Raw genomic sequence first — 17,598 nt, 5'->3', positions numbered from 1 at the left:
TTTGATCTTTTTTTGACTGCATCTATCATTGTGAGTGGAGTGTTCTCCAGAATTGTAACAGAAAAAAAACCCAGGGATTTTAAATTTTCTAAAGCTGAAAACATCATGCAAATCACCAGCGACAGAAGAATTTATGGCATACATGAGCTCAAATGTCGAAACGGAAAGCATATCAATTTTGAATCAATATCAAATCGTAAAAAAATTCTATGTGAAATATAATACTGCAGTAGCTTCTAGTGCTCCCGTGGAGCGCTTATTCAGCATGGCTAAGCACTTTCTTAGAAATTCTCGCAGCAGACTCAGTGACACCACTTTCGAAATGCAATTATTTTGCAAAATCAATAAATATATTAATTAGCAAGTTATTTTCATTCATTTTCGAGTTTTACGCATCTATTTAATACATTTTAAATAAAAAATTTTGGATTTTGTTATTACATTTTTCAATTTTCTTTTTGAACTCACTAATAATACATTTTTGTCTTAATACATTTTTTACTAAATACATTTTTACCTAGTACATTTTTTACTAAAATTATGTTTATGCCCGACCTTGTCAAACAACGCCCAGTCAAATCTCTAAGAACTTCAGAACTATTTGTGCTATTGAAAACTATTATAATTACTATTTTAACTCTTGAAAACTCGAAGGTATTAATTTAGCCGCTGATACTAAAATTCGTTTACAAATTTTAATTATTCCGTTAGGCAGAAATGTTCGGAAAATGATTTTCTCGCATGACTTCAGCATTAGCCATTGTTACAAATAAAACTGTAGACTGTTCTGTTTCAACTTATACTGCACATTCAATTATTTTTTACTAGCTCAAAGATCACAAAGCTATCTGAAACCCCGTGTTTGCTTTGTTTATGTTTGTGCTTTTAAAACTCGTTTCTATAGAGTAAAACAATTTTAAATCAATGGTAATTTAAATAAGTAAAAACAATAAACTAAAAATTAAAATCAATAGATAAAATTTCTTTTTCGTGCAAATCCATAAAAAGTTTGATATAAAAATTATATTTGATTTTAAAATTATATTATACGATTATATTATAATATTCTTTCGAATTTAAAAATAAATTAATGTTCGTAACTTTCAAAATTAAAAATTATTGAATAAAATTTTAGGTTACTTTGAATTTTCGATTTCCTAAAAATGTACTTTTAAATCGTTACTTTTTTTTGTTTAGTACTTGTACTTTTTACTCGTTACTTTTTAAAATAAGAACTTTTTACTCATTACCTTTTTTAAAAATACTTGTACTTTTACTCGTTACTTTTTAAAAGTAACGTTGCCATATATGTTTATAAGTGAACAAACACTTTTGGGAGCCTCTAGAATTATAAAAATTTATTAATATATGAAACAGTTTTCCTTTTGGCTTAATGAAAATATAGTAAAGAAGACTTATCCAAGGTCTTATTTTTTTTTCATTCTGTTTTTGTCATTTGCTAGGTACACTTTGAAGAAAATCTTCTTAAAAAAACACATTAAAAAAAATTTATTCAATAAAAACAATATATATTCTACAAGCTAAACATATTTTCTCCATGTGTCTTAATTTCTTAAAAATTAATGTTGTACCAAAACATTAAAAAAATTAATAAAAATCTTGCCAAATTGTCAAAATAAATTATTTTTTTCAAAATACATTAAAATAATAACATTTTGAATAAAATATTTTATAATATAGCCACTTTTCTTGTAAACATCCTACACTTTATAAGAAAAAAGAAACACAGACCTGGAAATTTTAAGAGTTTTATCTGGAAAAATCAGGGAAATTTGAAATCTGATTTGAGTGGCCACACTGCTTTTGTTTCTCCTCAAACTAAATGATTTTCTTTTCTTTTTTTTTCTTTTTTTTTGTGTGTAAAAAAAATTTTGCACCTCCTTCTCATAAAAAGGTTAGCAAAATCCCAGATTTTTTTTTTTAACTCAACCTGCCTGCCTTTTTTCAAGAAAAACTCACGAAAATCTGTGTTATTTTAAAACAAGCCTTGGCTAATTTTTTAAAAATAAATTGTTTTCTTAAGGAAACAAAAATTGACTTTGGGAAACAGCATTAGTAATATTTTAACCTAAGTAATATTTTAAAAGTAATATTGGACTCAACCGAGAATGTTTTACTTTGTAACAAAGAAGTTTCTGGAGCTTTAGACAAGTTAGTATCAGTGTTGGCTTTTTGGTTTTTGCCAGGCCAGTGGCAGAAACTAAAAAAAAACATCTATATTAGTTCTAGAAATTGCTTAATGACTTTTTGTTTAAGTAAACTGAAAAATGTTACTCCATGTAACTGTAGCAAACTTTTTAATTCATTGTTTGGATTCATCTAAAAAAGGAAGAGAATAAGAGATGAAAAAGAATTGACATACAGATTTAAACAGACAGTTACTGATTATCATTTGCTAGCTCATATGCTGCATCCAAAGTATTTGGGATTGAAATAATCAAGTACTCAAGAAGAAAGAGCTTATTTTTCCAGTCAAGTTTTGACAACTACTCCAGCTGCTACATGGTGGGTCCAGTTTTAAAAAATATGCAATAGATGAAAGTTTCACAAATCTTGCTTGTTCCTTAAAGGCAATGCCTGCTAGTTATGCTGAACTTGAGAGAAACTTCTCTTTCATGCATAGCAAATTGAGTAATTGTTTGGGTTTAGAAACTGCATCAAAACTTGTCTTTTGTTATAGATTACTGCAGAGTGCAAACAATGTAATATTTGATTTTGAGTGGTGATAATTTTGTAAATAAATTGTACTTTGTTTAACATTTAATTGTTTTTTCTATGAATTATCCATTGTATGTCAATCTCAGTACTTGCTTTTATGTCATTTTCTGAATTTCTGCCACAATTGTGGCAGAAAAGGGTTTCTGCCAGTTTTAACCGGTTTCTACCAGTGGTTTTAACCACCTCGACAGAAACTTGCCAACCTTGGTTAGTATCATTTGGCAAACTTTTCAACTGCAATTGAAGTTTGAATTGATTTAGTTAGTAAAGAATTATCGCCATGCAACTAAAAATTTAAAAATATAATGGATGGAACTTTTTTTTAAATTTACTAATTTAATGGATATTTAAGTTTCAGTTTGATCTATAGAGCTCTTTTTATTTTAAAATATGATTGGTTATAAATACAGGGAACTCTCCCTACTACGATATCCGATGCAACCATAACTCCCTCTATTACGATATTCTCTAAAGCAATAAACCCCTGTAAAAGTTTGTTTTTTTTTTTTTTTCAAATTTCAACCTTATTTTCTCCATTTATTACTGGTTTTCAAATAGTGTAAAAAAAATCTTGTTTTATTTCCATTTTTTTTTTTTTTTCAATCTTTTTTGACGAGAGAATACTCACTGCTGACTACCCCAAGAGCTACCATTCTTAGAATTGCCTCCCTCATCTTTTTAGAAGTCACAGGTGTAACATTCCTATCCGATTTCATTTCCTTCATGTTAAAAGCTGATCATTAGTCACAAATGACCTCAAGCATCACGTTGTTGTTGTCTTGTCCAGATGTGCAAGGAAAATTAAATTTGTTCAATTTTCATTCACTTGAAGTGTTTAGTCCTCAATCTAGCTATGTTTGTGGAAATGACTCGATCACAGTTTAGGGCAGGGATGGAATGCTTCAGAGAGGTAGTAGAAAGTAGTCTGCGGCTGGCTATCGCATCAGTTAGGTTCAGGCTGTTGGAAAAGTGGGAGTTATCTCGGGCCTTCTTGGCCGGGATATCAGCTTTCTCATTACCATCGATATCGACATGTGCTGGTATCCCTTGAGGGATACAAGTTCTTTGGGCTGCGGTTATTTAATTTAAGAGCAGGATGATATCTTGGGTGAGTTGGGAGTCTCCTCTTAAAATGGCCTGGAGGGCAGAGCGAGAGTTCGAGAATAACAAAAATCCGTTAGAATTTTGGATTGCCTTGGAGTAGTAGAGGTTCAAAGCCTCCTTTATAGCTACCAGCTCGCAGGTGTAGTTTGAAGCAATTTCACCAACAGAATTTTTGTGTGATTCAGATTTGTTGTTAGCATAGATCAAAAAGATGCCAGCACCACCTCGGTCAAGACTAGAGTCTGAAGAGCCATCGGCCATATTTTGAGTCGAATTTGAGAGCTCACAGATGGTGTGCAGACCTTTCTCCTTAATCTGCAGGTGGTTCTTTTTTCGTGCAGGGCTGTAGAAGGTTTAAATTTCTTACCTTAGGTGAGGGACTGACGGGGGGAAAAGGGTTCTTGAACATAAGTAAGATCCTCGTGCTGTAAGTTTTTTTCCATTCTAGTTATTTTGTCCAACTGAAGGGTAGAAGATCATTTTAGTCTGGTTTTACCATTCCATGCCTTAAAAGTTTTATTTGAGGTATGGAAATCTGTTACGCTTATTTGTGAACTTTATGGTGGCCAGTTTTCTTCTACTTTCTAGAGGAGTTAGGCCGCACTCAGATTCACAATTATTTGTGGATGAGACTGCACCAATGATGATTTTTGATGCTCTCTACTGTACAGTGTCGATTTTGCCTTTTGAAGAAGCCGGTGCCCAAATGGGAGCAGCATATTCAAAAGCACCTGAAAGAGATTTTTTTTCTGTAGAGGGTGGGTGGAGAGCACCCTTCACGAACGAAAATCATTTTCGTACTTTGATTTGTTCTGACTTAACAGTCAAAAGAATAAATAAAGAAACAAAAATATCGGATTATTTGCAATAAAAACGGTTTTCAGGTATGCTTGTGATCTTATTTTATTTCAATAGTTTTTAATATTTAAGAATAATTAACCTACCTGCAAATTAACATTAAAATTTTTTAAGAAAATCTTATTGTATCCGTTAAGTATGTAGGCCCTCCATATAATCCCTCTACAACACAATATTTTTGGGATCCCCAAAATATCGTTGTAGCGAGGTTTTAATGTATTCTACTGCAATTGTGCGATAGCATTGCTTACATTTTTAATATAAAAAATAATTTGGAGATGAGCAGTCTTCAGACAAAACCTTAAAACGAAAACTATATATTATACTATAAACTATAGTGTAAAGTCACTGGAAAGTGCAAGAATAAATGATTAAAAAACAATAAGAAATTTTTTTTTAAAGTTTTTTTTATATGCTTTTCTTTAGTTTTGCACATAGTGTATTGTTAGCAATTTATTGATTACCTACTTTCCCTCCCAAAAATATTTGATATGGTGTATATTTACAAAACACATGAATTTTTCTTTCATTCAATCTGAAAGTTTAGAAACAGTTCCCTTGTTTTCCAATTTAATTTTTTGCAATATCTACTTAAATGCATATAAAAGTGAAAATTTTCTTTTTCTAGATTGTGTGTTCTATATGTGGGCACATTAGTGAAAGAGAGGTAAGTGATATTTTTAAAATATGCAAATTTTTTTCTTAAATATGTATGTTACTATTAAATTTAGTAACGCAACAGCCCATAAGGGGCCATGGCCTACTGTGCCATAAAAATATGTTTCTATTTAAACAACAATCTTTATAACCTCAGTCTTAAGAGATAGTAAGCGAAAAATTGTTCTTAACCCTGGTACAACTCTGCAGTGGCGTACGCAGAATTTTTTCAAGGGGGGTGTTCATAATTTTCTGAAACTACTAAAAGAAATTAGAGTCTGTAATAAAGCACTATTATTTCCCTAATTTAGACAGCTAGACAATTTTGACTTTTTATTTAGACAACATTGCTTAGTTAAATTTTGATTTGATTTTTTAATTTTAAGAACATAATGCAATATCTTCTGAAAAAGTCCAACGTCATATGGGTGGGAAGTAACACTTTGAGGGTCACTTTCACATTCATCAGATTTTGTTATGCTAGAAACGTTTTCTTCAACGGAAGTATCACGTTTCTGTACAACAGAAAAACTAACATTAGTACTAGATGCTGTCACCTCACTAATTTCAGGTCATGATTTTTTCTCGAAATAATTAAAAATTTTTAAATTCTTGCGTTTTGACATCCTAAAGATCCAAGAACAGCAAATGTATATACATATATATATTGGCACAGAAATATCCGCTAAGCTACGATCTCAAAGTTTCGAGCTGGAATGAATAACTTCAACGAGCACAGTATCTCCAATGGTATTGTTACTGATTTCTTCACTAGTTGAAATAGTGGCAACGACGGGTTCGGTGATTAAAGGAACTTTTCGTTAAGACAAAACAAAACAGATTTAGCGACAAGCTCCGAAAGACAAGCGGCAGAGATAACTCTTAGTCTGACTAACTAACTCCACTGTACTCCGTTCCCCCTTTTATATAATTTTTCACTGAATCTCCAAAATTCTCGGATTGTCTCAAAGACGACAGAACGTCTAGGATTCCAGAATCATCGTGTAAAGACCTCGCGAATGACAGCCAGTTTCGAAAACTATACCAGCAGGACAGAAAGGAACCAGTCCGTAACAATATCACGAGAATTTGGTCTTAAAAGTACAATCCTATTATAGTAAATGTTTTTTCAGTATTCTTAGAAATACCGTGAGGAAAAAAAAAGTAGCCATAAGGTAAATAAAAATATATAGTCTTAAAAAATAATAGCTCGCATAATTTCTACTTAAATTTTTATTTTTGAAATTTTGTCTGAGCTCAAGGGGGGTGTTTAAACCCCTCCCTTGCGTACGCCACTGCAACTCTGCACCGTCACATAACATGTCATATGGTCCAAGGTTTTTTTAAGTTTTTTCAGCAATTTATAACTAGTATAGCTAGCCTTTGATTGCCCCTCTCTTCTTGACATTTGTTCCTGTGATGACTTTCGTGCCCTCTCACCTTCTGAAGCTACTTCAGTGTTGTATTGAACTGCAAGACGCCTTATGTCTGAAAAGACGATGGCCTGTGTAATTTTTTAAAAAATGTTATAGCTAGCCCAATACAGGTCATACAAGAGCACAGTGATTTGTGTATAATATGTACATGGAATTATTTATTTTTTTTCCAAATTTTCATGACAACACCGGTGCTGATTCGGATATTGTCAGTGCTTACAAAGTTATAGATTTTATAGCTGAAAAAGTTTACAAGTTTTAAAAGTACATGATACATGGCGTTTTTATAAAGGTGCTCATTTTTGTTTTTTAAAAGCCCTTCAAGGTGCTTTTTTCATTGGGTGTTTTTAAAAAGTGCTTAATTTTCCCTTATCGAAAATGAGATTTTTTCTTCTTTACCATGTCGACTTTCGCCCGTATTATGCAAAAGTGTGCTTTTCACATTGTTCAATTCAACGTTTTCACAATTTATTCAACCACATTCAATTGTGGCACATTTTCGGTCCATAGCGTGTGAAAGTGCCATTTATTTTACATGTTTCATGAAATACTTGCGAGTTGGTACGTGTGTTTACTGAGCTGGGTTCGGTGAGATTCTAGCACTCTCATGTGCAACTCTGCTGCATTTTGCAAGATATTCTCCCTTTCAGGCTTCATTTTCCGCCCTCCGATATCGAAACAAAAAATCTTTCGAGAATTTTATAATGGCTGATATAATAAGGAAAAGAGTACTTTGTCAGAAACTACGTAAAGTCTTAAAAATGCTTAAAAATGTGTTTTGAGTGCTTTAAAAGTACTTAAAAGGTGCTTATTTTGTTTTGAAATATTTGGCTATGCACCCTGGAGTAGCTAAGTATAAATTTCATAATATTTTTTTCCTTTTTTTTTCCAGGAAGATTTTCTTGATTTAAATGTAATTGTTGCCAATTTTAATAATTTACAAGATAGTTTAAAAGCTACTTTTCTTCAAGCAGAAGCCATGAAAGGTAAAAATCAATACCGTTGTTATACATGTTGTAACCTGGTGGATGCAACTAAGGTAAATATTTTTTTTTTATGCATTTACAATAATTATAAATTAATATTATCAATAATTGCTACAACTATTAAGGCTGTAATAACTATGTTTGGTGTGATCTTAGTTACTTTGTAAAGATTAAAATAAAGCTTGTTTTCTATTTCCGCAAGACACCTTTGATGATATTGCTTGTGTCTTTCCCAGAGCCCGACTTAGACTAATTGGGGCCCTGGGCAAAAACTTCTTTGGGAGCCCCCCCTCTACTTCACCACTTCAGTAATGAAGAACTGAACTTTATGGAGGTTTTTAAATTTTTTGCATCATTATAGCAGGAAAATTGACAAGAACCAACCCTCTACCTCCAATGGTCAGTCGAAACATCATTCTTTCCATTTTATTTTTTTACTGGCAGTTCATCATGCAGTTTTCTGATTGTTAACTTTGTCATCTATCTGCAAAAAATTCATATCCTTGCTGACATTAGGATGGAATTCAGCTAAATTTAAGCAATTACACCAATCTGATGCCTGTATTTTTGTAAACATATCGTATTTTGTGATATGTAAAAATACAGGCTTTTGACTGTCCAAATTTTTCCATCGTCGTTGCGAAAATTTAGCTGAATTCTAGAAAGCCATGGATTTACGGAAGATAGATTATTTGTGTTCGTACGATAAATTAATGAAGAAGCTAACATAAAACTGACTGATTTTACACAGTACTGATATTTTGTTTACAAAATTTTTATTAATGAAGGTAACCTAAAATAAACTTTCAATTCCATTTGGGCTCCCTCTGATGTGTGGCCCAGAGCAACTGCCCCGTATGCCCCTGCCTTTGTCAGACTCTGGTACTTCCTTAAGATTCGTCTTTATCAACATCTCTTTGTAGGCCTTCTTTAGAAATTTTTTCTATTCTGCTCTCTAAATTGTCTATTAATAGTCATTCCATCTAAAAATTCTACCATTTCTTGTTGTTGAGTTCGATTAAAATTATTGATTTTGATCAGTTTTAAAAATTATTTTTCCTGTTGTTTACTTTAAAACATCATATGTTCTCTCTTTTAATTATCAGATGAACCTGAGCAGATAAATGAGTTTCTTTAAAAAAAAAAAAAAAAAAAAAAAAAAAAACTTATTGAATAGTTATTTTGCATCTGACTTTTCAACTTAAGAAAAAAATGGGGGGGGGAATGTAAATGTGAAAATACTTATTACGGCTATAGATTAGGGAAATCGGGTATGGTACTGTCCAGGGTTGGAGTTTTTGCCGGCAAAAAACTGGTAAAAACCGGCAAAAACCAAATTATCTAAATTGCTGATTAAATATTCTTACAAAATACTTGAAACAAATTTAAATCAATCAAAAGGAATAATAATTTTGATACATTACATGAAAAAATTATTTTTAACATATTAATAATTAATATAAGGGTAATAATTTTTAAAAGATTGAAAGTTTTTGACCTCTTTTCATTTTAGAATCCTTAAATTAATGTTTTTTTACAAATAAATAAATATTATTATTTGTATATTATTATTATTTTTATTTATTATAAAAAATTATTATTTGTATAATAATTAACTACACATGTTGATAGATAATGTATGCTTTAAATTATATGTAGTTATATTAATTTAAAATAAGTTCATTTCACTGGAAAAAGAATAATCACAAATTTTCCAATCAATGTTATAAACTACTAAAATGATATATTATTACATTATAATTTAATTATGGATTAATAATTTTGTGAATTTTTTTGTATTTATTTATATTTATAGTATATATTTCAATTTTAGGAATAATTTTGTATCAAAAATGTGTTTTTGTCCTCTCATCTTGGAAAGTATAGGTTTTTGCCACTTTTTGCCAATTTCCTTGGCAAAAACCTGTTTTTGCCAGGACGGTTTTTACCATGGTTTTTTCCACCTGCGGCAAAATCTTGCCAACCCTGGTACTGTCATATAAATTCCCAAAATTCCTGGGGAAAAAATATTTATTTTTTATTCAGACTTAAAGGGCTGAAGTTTTTATTTTTTCTTGAACATCCTTTTTTTAACTTTCAAACAAGGGCAATAAATGAAATTATTCATTCCAGTTTCAAAAAATTGTATTCCTTGTTAAATAATTAGAAGTATATGTTTTAAATTTATTCATTTTCAAACAAAGAAAGGTCAAATCTTTTGAAAAATTTTAGTCTTCTGGTAGTTTCTGTTAAGTATATAATATTTTTTTTTTTTTTTTTTTTTTTTTAAGAAATTTCTAAAATTAAAAGCTGAGTCAAACTTATTTTTTTGAAAATATATTTGTTCCATAATTAAGCAATAGTTATAAAACTTAAGGACGAAAATTTAAGACTTGATATTAAAATGATTAGAGAAAAGCTGCGTCTTCTTCATTGATGTTTTTTTTCCTGTTAATTGAAAGTATTGTGATTATCTCTCATTTGAAGTTGTGTTGAACTACTGATCTATATTTCCGATCTATAAATTGGTCTTCATTTTTTAATGTGGTATTTTGTGAGCACTCTCTGTTGATCCTTGAATTATCTCTTGCTCCGTGGCAACTTTGTCGCAGAACGTTACCGAGTTCTAGCAGAAAGATTTTTCCTTTGGGAAGTAAAAAAATATTTTAGTTTTCTTTTCTGCAGAAATTTTCAAAAAATTTTATCTTTTCTTCATAATTATATTCAACAGATGCCTTTCTCATGCATCGGATGGAGAGAAAAAATTTGTTTTCTTTTCTGCAGACATTTTTGTTCTATTTTTTTTTATGCAGTTATTGAGATTGATTTCTACATAGCTTTTAAAATCCGATATTTTAAATACTATATTATTGATTACAACTGAATCTCGAAATGAAAACAGGAATTTAGTAACCCCTTTTTAAAGACTCCGGCTCGCATGATTTCGCAGTCGATGTTTTTTTCCTGTAGTTACGGATTACACGTTTTTTTTTATTTATTTTCCTAATGTGTTGACTATTTACAAAATGCAAAAAAGGAAATATTTAGTGTGTTTTTCCCCTACAAAATGCGAGAATATCGCCCATAATATTAGAATAAAAAAATATTACATATTCAATTAAATAAAATTATTTTATTTAACCCGGATAGGTTTTTTTTTTTTTTTTTTTTTTTTTTTTTTTTTTTTTNTTTTTTTTTTTTTTTTTTTTTTTTTTTTTTTTTTTTTTTTTTTTTTTTGGATGACGCTTCTGTTACTTTAAATTTTTAAAAGTATCTTGCAGAAAGATGTTAATATTAGAGAGGTATGTCGCAGAAAGCTCGAAAAAAAATTTCAACAGCGCTCTTTTGTCAGGAAAAAAAAATGGAAAATTGTTATGCAAGCTGTTGTGAAAACTATTTTCAAAAAACAATTAATAATTTCATGAAATAATAATCAAAAATTTCTATTTATTGTAAAATGTAGTTTATAGGTGAAACTGTCAATTGTCCTGCGTCAATTTTTCCTCTTTCATTCTTAAATAATGATCTGCAAAGATAGAAATGCATTTAGAGAACTAAGCATATCATATATTTCAAAACTAGAGAGAGAAGAAATGTTTATTCCGAGTGTCCGATCTCGTTACTTAAATAGTGTCTGCACTTATTATTTTTGCATAACTAAGCTTGGGCTTTTATACGTGAAAATACAATCAAAATTTATTAAGGAAGGTGTTCAGTTTTTTTTTATTTTGCTGGCTGTATTGTGTTAATTCAATGAAATACAAAAGAGAAATAAAAGTATTTTGTGTGCAACCTTTTATTACTTTCGCAATACAAAAAAAAAAAATTTTTATACAACCTTAGTTGCAATAACAACTTATATTTTCCATAAATATTTGATGTCTTTTTAAAACAAATTATAAAAGTTTATTTGGAATTCATAATTTCTTTGCTTTTCATTTTAGGGGATAAAAATTCATAGTTTGCCACCCATCTTAACATTATCATTGCTACGCTTTAGCTATGACGTTGTGAAAGGCGAACGATTTAAGGTAAAATAAAAAAATTTATTTCAACTTGAAACATAATATTTTATTACTATATTTTTTATGAATAACTCAGGGCTCCCATGGATCTGGGAAAACAGGGAAAGCCTGGAATTGTCAGGGAATTTTTTTTTTTACAAAACCTGGAATATTCCTCTATCATACATTGAAAATAACCAGTATTAAAATTGTCAGTGACAGTAATCAGTTATTGAGATTCAAGTTAAATAATTCTAACATCTATTACAATTATTTGTTGTAAAAATTTCACATTTTTACTCAAACTGAAATGTTTCCATCCTCATTTAATGATATATTTTTACACAGAAAGTCTAATATTTCACATAACAAATAAAAGAATCTAAGTTTTCTGATGAAAATGGGGTCTCAATTTACCTGGTATGCCTGGAAAAGTCAGGGACTTTTTTTTCGTGAAATTGAGTGGGAACCCTGTGACGTAGGTTTCTATTTTTAAAAAAAATTTGTAATGTTTGATGTTGATACTCCTTCCTTACTTTTTTTATTATTTATTTTTAAAAGACTTCATTAATCATGCCAGAAAGGCTGAATATAATGCATTCTTGTACCAAGAGAGTAGCTCATTGTGGCAGGGTGCCCAATGGTACCTCAAAATTATTATAGTGGTATAGTGGGCTTTATAAGGTTTTCAAATTTTTAAAAAGTTAATTTGAAACTTCCCGATCATCATAATAGTTCGAAACACATTGAAGAATTATGAATAGGTTGAAAATGGATAGCATTTAGGTGGTTGCTGAACCAGGTGAATTTGCACTGCTTTGATGAACTACCACTATAACAATTTTGAGGGCTCTCGCTGTTACGTCTTGACATCTATTTTTGTTATTTTTTATAAAGATTCATCGGCCTAACATTGTTAAATTAATTGAAATTAGAAAATTAATTTGTAAAAAGTATTCTTTGTTTAACACTAAACATACCAACACTTAATCTATTTCTACCATAACCGGTCAAATGACCGGACTTTATGTTTCTTGATTGAATGTATCAAATATGGATGTTCGGAAAGAAATAAACTATCAAAAAAACTTTATTATAATTAAACAAAATTGTATATTGCCAATTTGTATGTATTACAAACACTAAGAATAAGAATTTTTAATTCATTGGCAAACTCATTTTTTACATATACAGGGTGTTTCCATTGCACATTTTTCACAAACATATTTCTTCTAATTATTATTATTTCCATAATTCTTATCTTCTTCAGGAGCGCAACAGCCCTTTGCAGGCCTTGGCTGCCTCAACAGCACGCCTTCTCCAGCTCCCTCTGTCCATGGCAACTCCCCTCCAGTTCTTAAGTTTCAGGACTTTGAGGTCGTTTTCAGTGTCTTTGAGCCATCGAGTAGGTGGTCTACCTCTAGAGCGGGACCCCTGAGGGTTCTTGAAAGTGGCAATTTTTACAGGGCCCATAATTCTTATAATTAATATTATTTCTTCTGAGAACTTGTGTTTTCTGGACATTTTTCTGAGTAAAGAGTAACTATTAGTTGGAAATGAAGTAAAGCTATCAAAATAGAATATAAGCTACTTACCAAAACATTTAGTTTTTGTCACTTTTTCTTACACAAAAAGGCCAATCTAAAATTTTAGGTACTTTTTTGAAATTTGAATTCACAGTTAAATACGCAACAGTCTTTGCAGAAATGTGCAATGTCACACACATTACATCATGATTTCTGATCCGATAACCTTATAAAGCAATAAATTGTTCTCCCTGTCAAATTACTGGTTGTGGTAGAAATTGGTATATGACAAGTGTTATTTGAAATAAACAAAATATTAAAAATATATATATATTAATAGAATATTTAACTGTATATAATTGTTAGAAAAAGTCATGAAGTCAAATGGGCAAAAGCAATAAAATGATAAGCGCATTTTCGATACAAAAGTTTTTAAACGATCATTTGACCGGTTATGGTGTGTTTCGTGTCAACTCTAAATTAGTTTAGAAAGCATAAACACATATTTTGCTTATGTATCCCATGATGTTTCATTGAACTGTTATTCAATTGTTTTCAGGAAACTGGCAAGTGTACATTTCCATTTGAGCTAAATATGTCTCCCTACTGCAACAAGGTATTTCAGCTAGGCACATCTGTCTTTATTTCATTTTTTTTTGCTGTACTATAATTGGTATTTTATAATTGTTATAGAGTGTAATATAACAATAGTAATTGTCTGAGGAAATTATGATAACCAAACCAAAAGCATAGCACAACTGTGTTTAAATATTATAATTTTTCCTTCTAATCCTAATACCTTAGTTTTAATTAATGTATTAGACAATTTTTTAAACCGACAAACCGTTGCATGTTGCTATGCCTGTGTGGAAGTACTTTGATTTAAATTTTAACTATTATTTTTTTTAGATCTCTGCTATATTGTCAAAGTTCTTGGTGTATTGAATTTTAGTAATGAGTTAAAATATGTGTGACATCCATTAAATCACCATAAATATGAGACATTTCGAGAAGCAGCCGAGCTTCTGTTGTGAGACTTCAAATTTGTTCTCACATGTTCGTCTGTAGGGACTCGGTTAGAAAGCCTTTACAAACCTCCTTGTGGTGGACCATTCAAAGTCATCTGGAGAAATGAAAAACATTTCACTCTCCCCATATATGGCAAAGAACAAACTATTTCTATTGACCGTCTCCAACCAGCGTTTGGAATATTTCCATCTGAACCAAACTCCTCCCTCAGCGGAGCAGAATCTACCGACGCAGTCTCGGGACAAATTAAAGAAACGTGAACTCGTTCTGGCTGTCAAGTTACTTTACCTGATCGATTTTAATCGGTCCCCTGATACTGGTGGGGGAAGGTGTGGCAACTCAACCATGACAATTATGGTCAAGAACTTGAACTCTCACTTTTCATTTGCCAGACAGTCTCTATAGTGTGATGCCCTGTGCTGATTTATATTAACTTTCTTTATATAGTTGAAACTCTTTATCTCGAACCTCTTTATTTCGAAAACATCTGTATCTAAATTCCCTACAATTACTGTCTAAAATCAATGTGTTTTCCACGTTTATGTTTAATTTTTCAAAACCTCCGTTTCTCGAATTTCTAATAATAGAGCACAAATTACAAAACTTTCTTTATCAGTTGAAATGGCAGGCAGAGATGAATTTCGTGAACTCACAGGAAGTAGGGATGAACAGGTTGGGGTGTTTCTTGGAATTTCAAACACTATCCCTGCACTTCCTTAACTAGAAAGGAATACAATGATTCTGGCAGTAAGTGAGACGTAAATGAGTAGTGACTAGCAGGGGTTAACTTTTCAACATAGATACAATAGCTAAGAATAGAAATTCATTTTCACCTCAAAATTGCAACCAATGGATCAAAGAATAATTAAGAGTTTTAAAGTGAACTTTAGAAAATAGTTGGTATGCAAACTTTTAGATGCTATCGATGAAAAAAGTTCTCTTCCAAAAATAAAGATGTTCGATGCTATCAGAATGACTGTTTTGCCTGGAGAAATGTGTCTCTAAGAACTATCCAAAATTGTTTTAAAAAGCTGGTTTTAAGAATAGCTGATGAACAAAAGGGTGAAGGCATCAGTAAAGAAGAAGAAACTGTTGATGCTGAAAATGCAGTACCAGATTCGCCAGAATGGAATCTGGATTTAATGTTCACATTGATTTTGAGGATTTTCACAAGTGGGCAACTGCCAAGATGTGGAAATGATAGATAATGTCAAAGGAATATCAGATGAAGAGGAAGAATCAAACGTGAATGCAAAAGAGGTAGAAAAGCTGTAGAAAACTTTTTTTGAATTCCAGGAAAATGTTAGCCATGAGGAATTTGCGCTCTTTCTTACCTTAAAAGAATAATCGATACAAATAAGGTTATACGTCAAAGATCTTTGAAAAATTATTTTCAGTGTTAAATGTATGTTATATGTAAATAGATGTATGTGGTATAATAATTTTAAGAAATGCCTATTTTTTTCTACTAAAAACAATTAAAGCACTTTTAATAGAATTTCTTATTTAAATTTTTAAAGTACCTGTATAACTTGAAACCTCTCTATCTCAAATTTTTCGCCTTTCCCATGAGATTTGAGCTAAACAGGTTCAAGTGTACTTTAATATTTTCCATGTTTATAAGATAAAATAATATAAATTCTATTAACTAGTCTCCTGAACTTTAACCAACCACCACAGTATTTTATAACCGTCGTAACAACGGACTGAATTTTGGGTTTACGACTACCGATGTTCTCATGTAACTATTGACCCAATCCAGAAGACGAGAACTCCATTATCAAGTACATGGGAAGATTTTGCAAGCCGTATATACCAGCCATTGCAAGAACTTGGAAGGTGAACGCCCTCGCAGCTCCAACCACAATATTTAAGAGGGACTTTCAAAATAAGTCTGCACTCTTTACTAATTTTTTTCAATTGCTTGTAAGCTGCTAGACGTTGTTAGCAAATAATGCCAGTCTTCCAAAATGTCAGCTGTTTTTAACTTTAATATTTTTGAGATTTATGAATTAGAATTTATTTAAAATTAATACATTTCAGTTATATTTTAATCCACTCCTCTCTCTGCTACTCTCCCACCTAATAGGAAAACCGTGATATGCATACGGTTATATCACGGTAATGCGAAACCGGAGTTAAAACTCCGGATTTGTGTTCGCCATATCGTGCGTATGTGAAGTATTAAAATTATTAAAAACTCTGAAATATTAGCAAACCATGATGCAAATTTGCAAACAATAGTAAATATTAAGAGATATATTGTTAAAATGGTATCTATAAGCAAAAAACATGTAAAGATTACATATTTTTTCTAGTAGTTCATCTCGTAAGTGTGAATTTTCTGTACAGTTTTTTTATTATTTTTTCCAAAAAAGTAGTTAAGAAACAAATTAGTTCAAAAAGCATTGTTGTGGTTTGGTTGTAAACATTTTATAAAATTTTAAAAGAGAAAAAGCAATAATAGTTTCTCACATGTTGCATGAAACTATATTTTTATTGTGGCTACTGCATGACTACTTAAAATGTGTGTGAATTAAAATAATTTGATTTTAGTTATATGAAATTCATACAGTTTTCAACTCTAGGAGATAAAAGCAGAAGATACTGTGTATGAATTGTTTTCCGTTCTGATTCACAGGTAATTTTAAATAAATTGTTCCATTTGTATTAATATTAAACAAAATAAATTGTCCTATTTATGCATATGATTTTTTTTTATGTACAGTAGAGTCTCGAAAGTTCGAGTCTCAGAAGTCCAAGGTTCCGCTTAATTCGAGATGCCAAATTTTCCCCCTAGCAACCAAAAGTGCTCTTCCCATTTCCTCTCGCAACCGAAAGAATGCAGGTGTTATTTTTCGTTTCTTCCTGGAAAGAATTTCAGTAACCCACCACCTTTTGTTCTCTTTGTTTTGGAAGGTGGCTAGGTAGGGGTTGGTTTGAAAGGAATTTTCAAACCAGATCTACAAGAGTTTTATTCTTCCAAGTTCAATTGTACTAGTAGCTTAGATGCTAGTTAGGGACTCAATACAAGTGCTTGATCCTTATCATTTTGGAAACTTATTGCTGTTGAAAGTGTTGCGTTAAGGTGCCTGCTGCGAAAATGAGTGGAAAAAATAAGAGAAAATTTGTATCTATGATAACTAAATTGAACGCTATAAAAAGATTAGATGCAGGTGAAACAATAAAAAGTGTTGCTACCGATTTGGGTGTTGGAGAGGTAACAGTTGGTGACTGGCGCCGCAATCGAATAAAAATT

General features: G+C 31.0%; 1 protein-coding gene across 3 annotated transcripts in view; it reads left to right on the top strand.

Annotated features, from left to right (window-relative positions):
• Positions 1-17,598, top strand: part of LOC107451258 (ubiquitin carboxyl-terminal hydrolase 40) — a 104,599-nt gene that overhangs the window by 13,335 nt on the left and 73,666 nt on the right. For all 3 annotated transcript variants that reach the window (XM_071184670.1, XM_071184668.1, XM_071184669.1), the window contains exons 4-8: positions 5,330-5,368; positions 7,687-7,833; positions 11,725-11,811; positions 13,870-13,926; positions 16,928-16,980. In XM_071184670.1, coding sequence (XP_071040771.1) covers positions 5,330-5,368; positions 7,687-7,833; positions 11,725-11,811; positions 13,870-13,926; positions 16,928-16,980 — 383 coding nt within the window. The remainder of the gene's footprint in view (positions 1-5,329; positions 5,369-7,686; positions 7,834-11,724; positions 11,812-13,869; positions 13,927-16,927; positions 16,981-17,598) is intronic.

This window comes from Parasteatoda tepidariorum, chromosome 8, assembly GCF_043381705.1.
Source record: "Parasteatoda tepidariorum isolate YZ-2023 chromosome 8, CAS_Ptep_4.0, whole genome shotgun sequence".
NCBI classification, from domain to species: domain Eukaryota; kingdom Metazoa; phylum Arthropoda; class Arachnida; order Araneae; family Theridiidae; genus Parasteatoda; species Parasteatoda tepidariorum.
The sequence above is the reverse complement of the archived record's forward strand: the minus strand, read 5'-3'. Positions and strand labels throughout refer to the sequence as shown.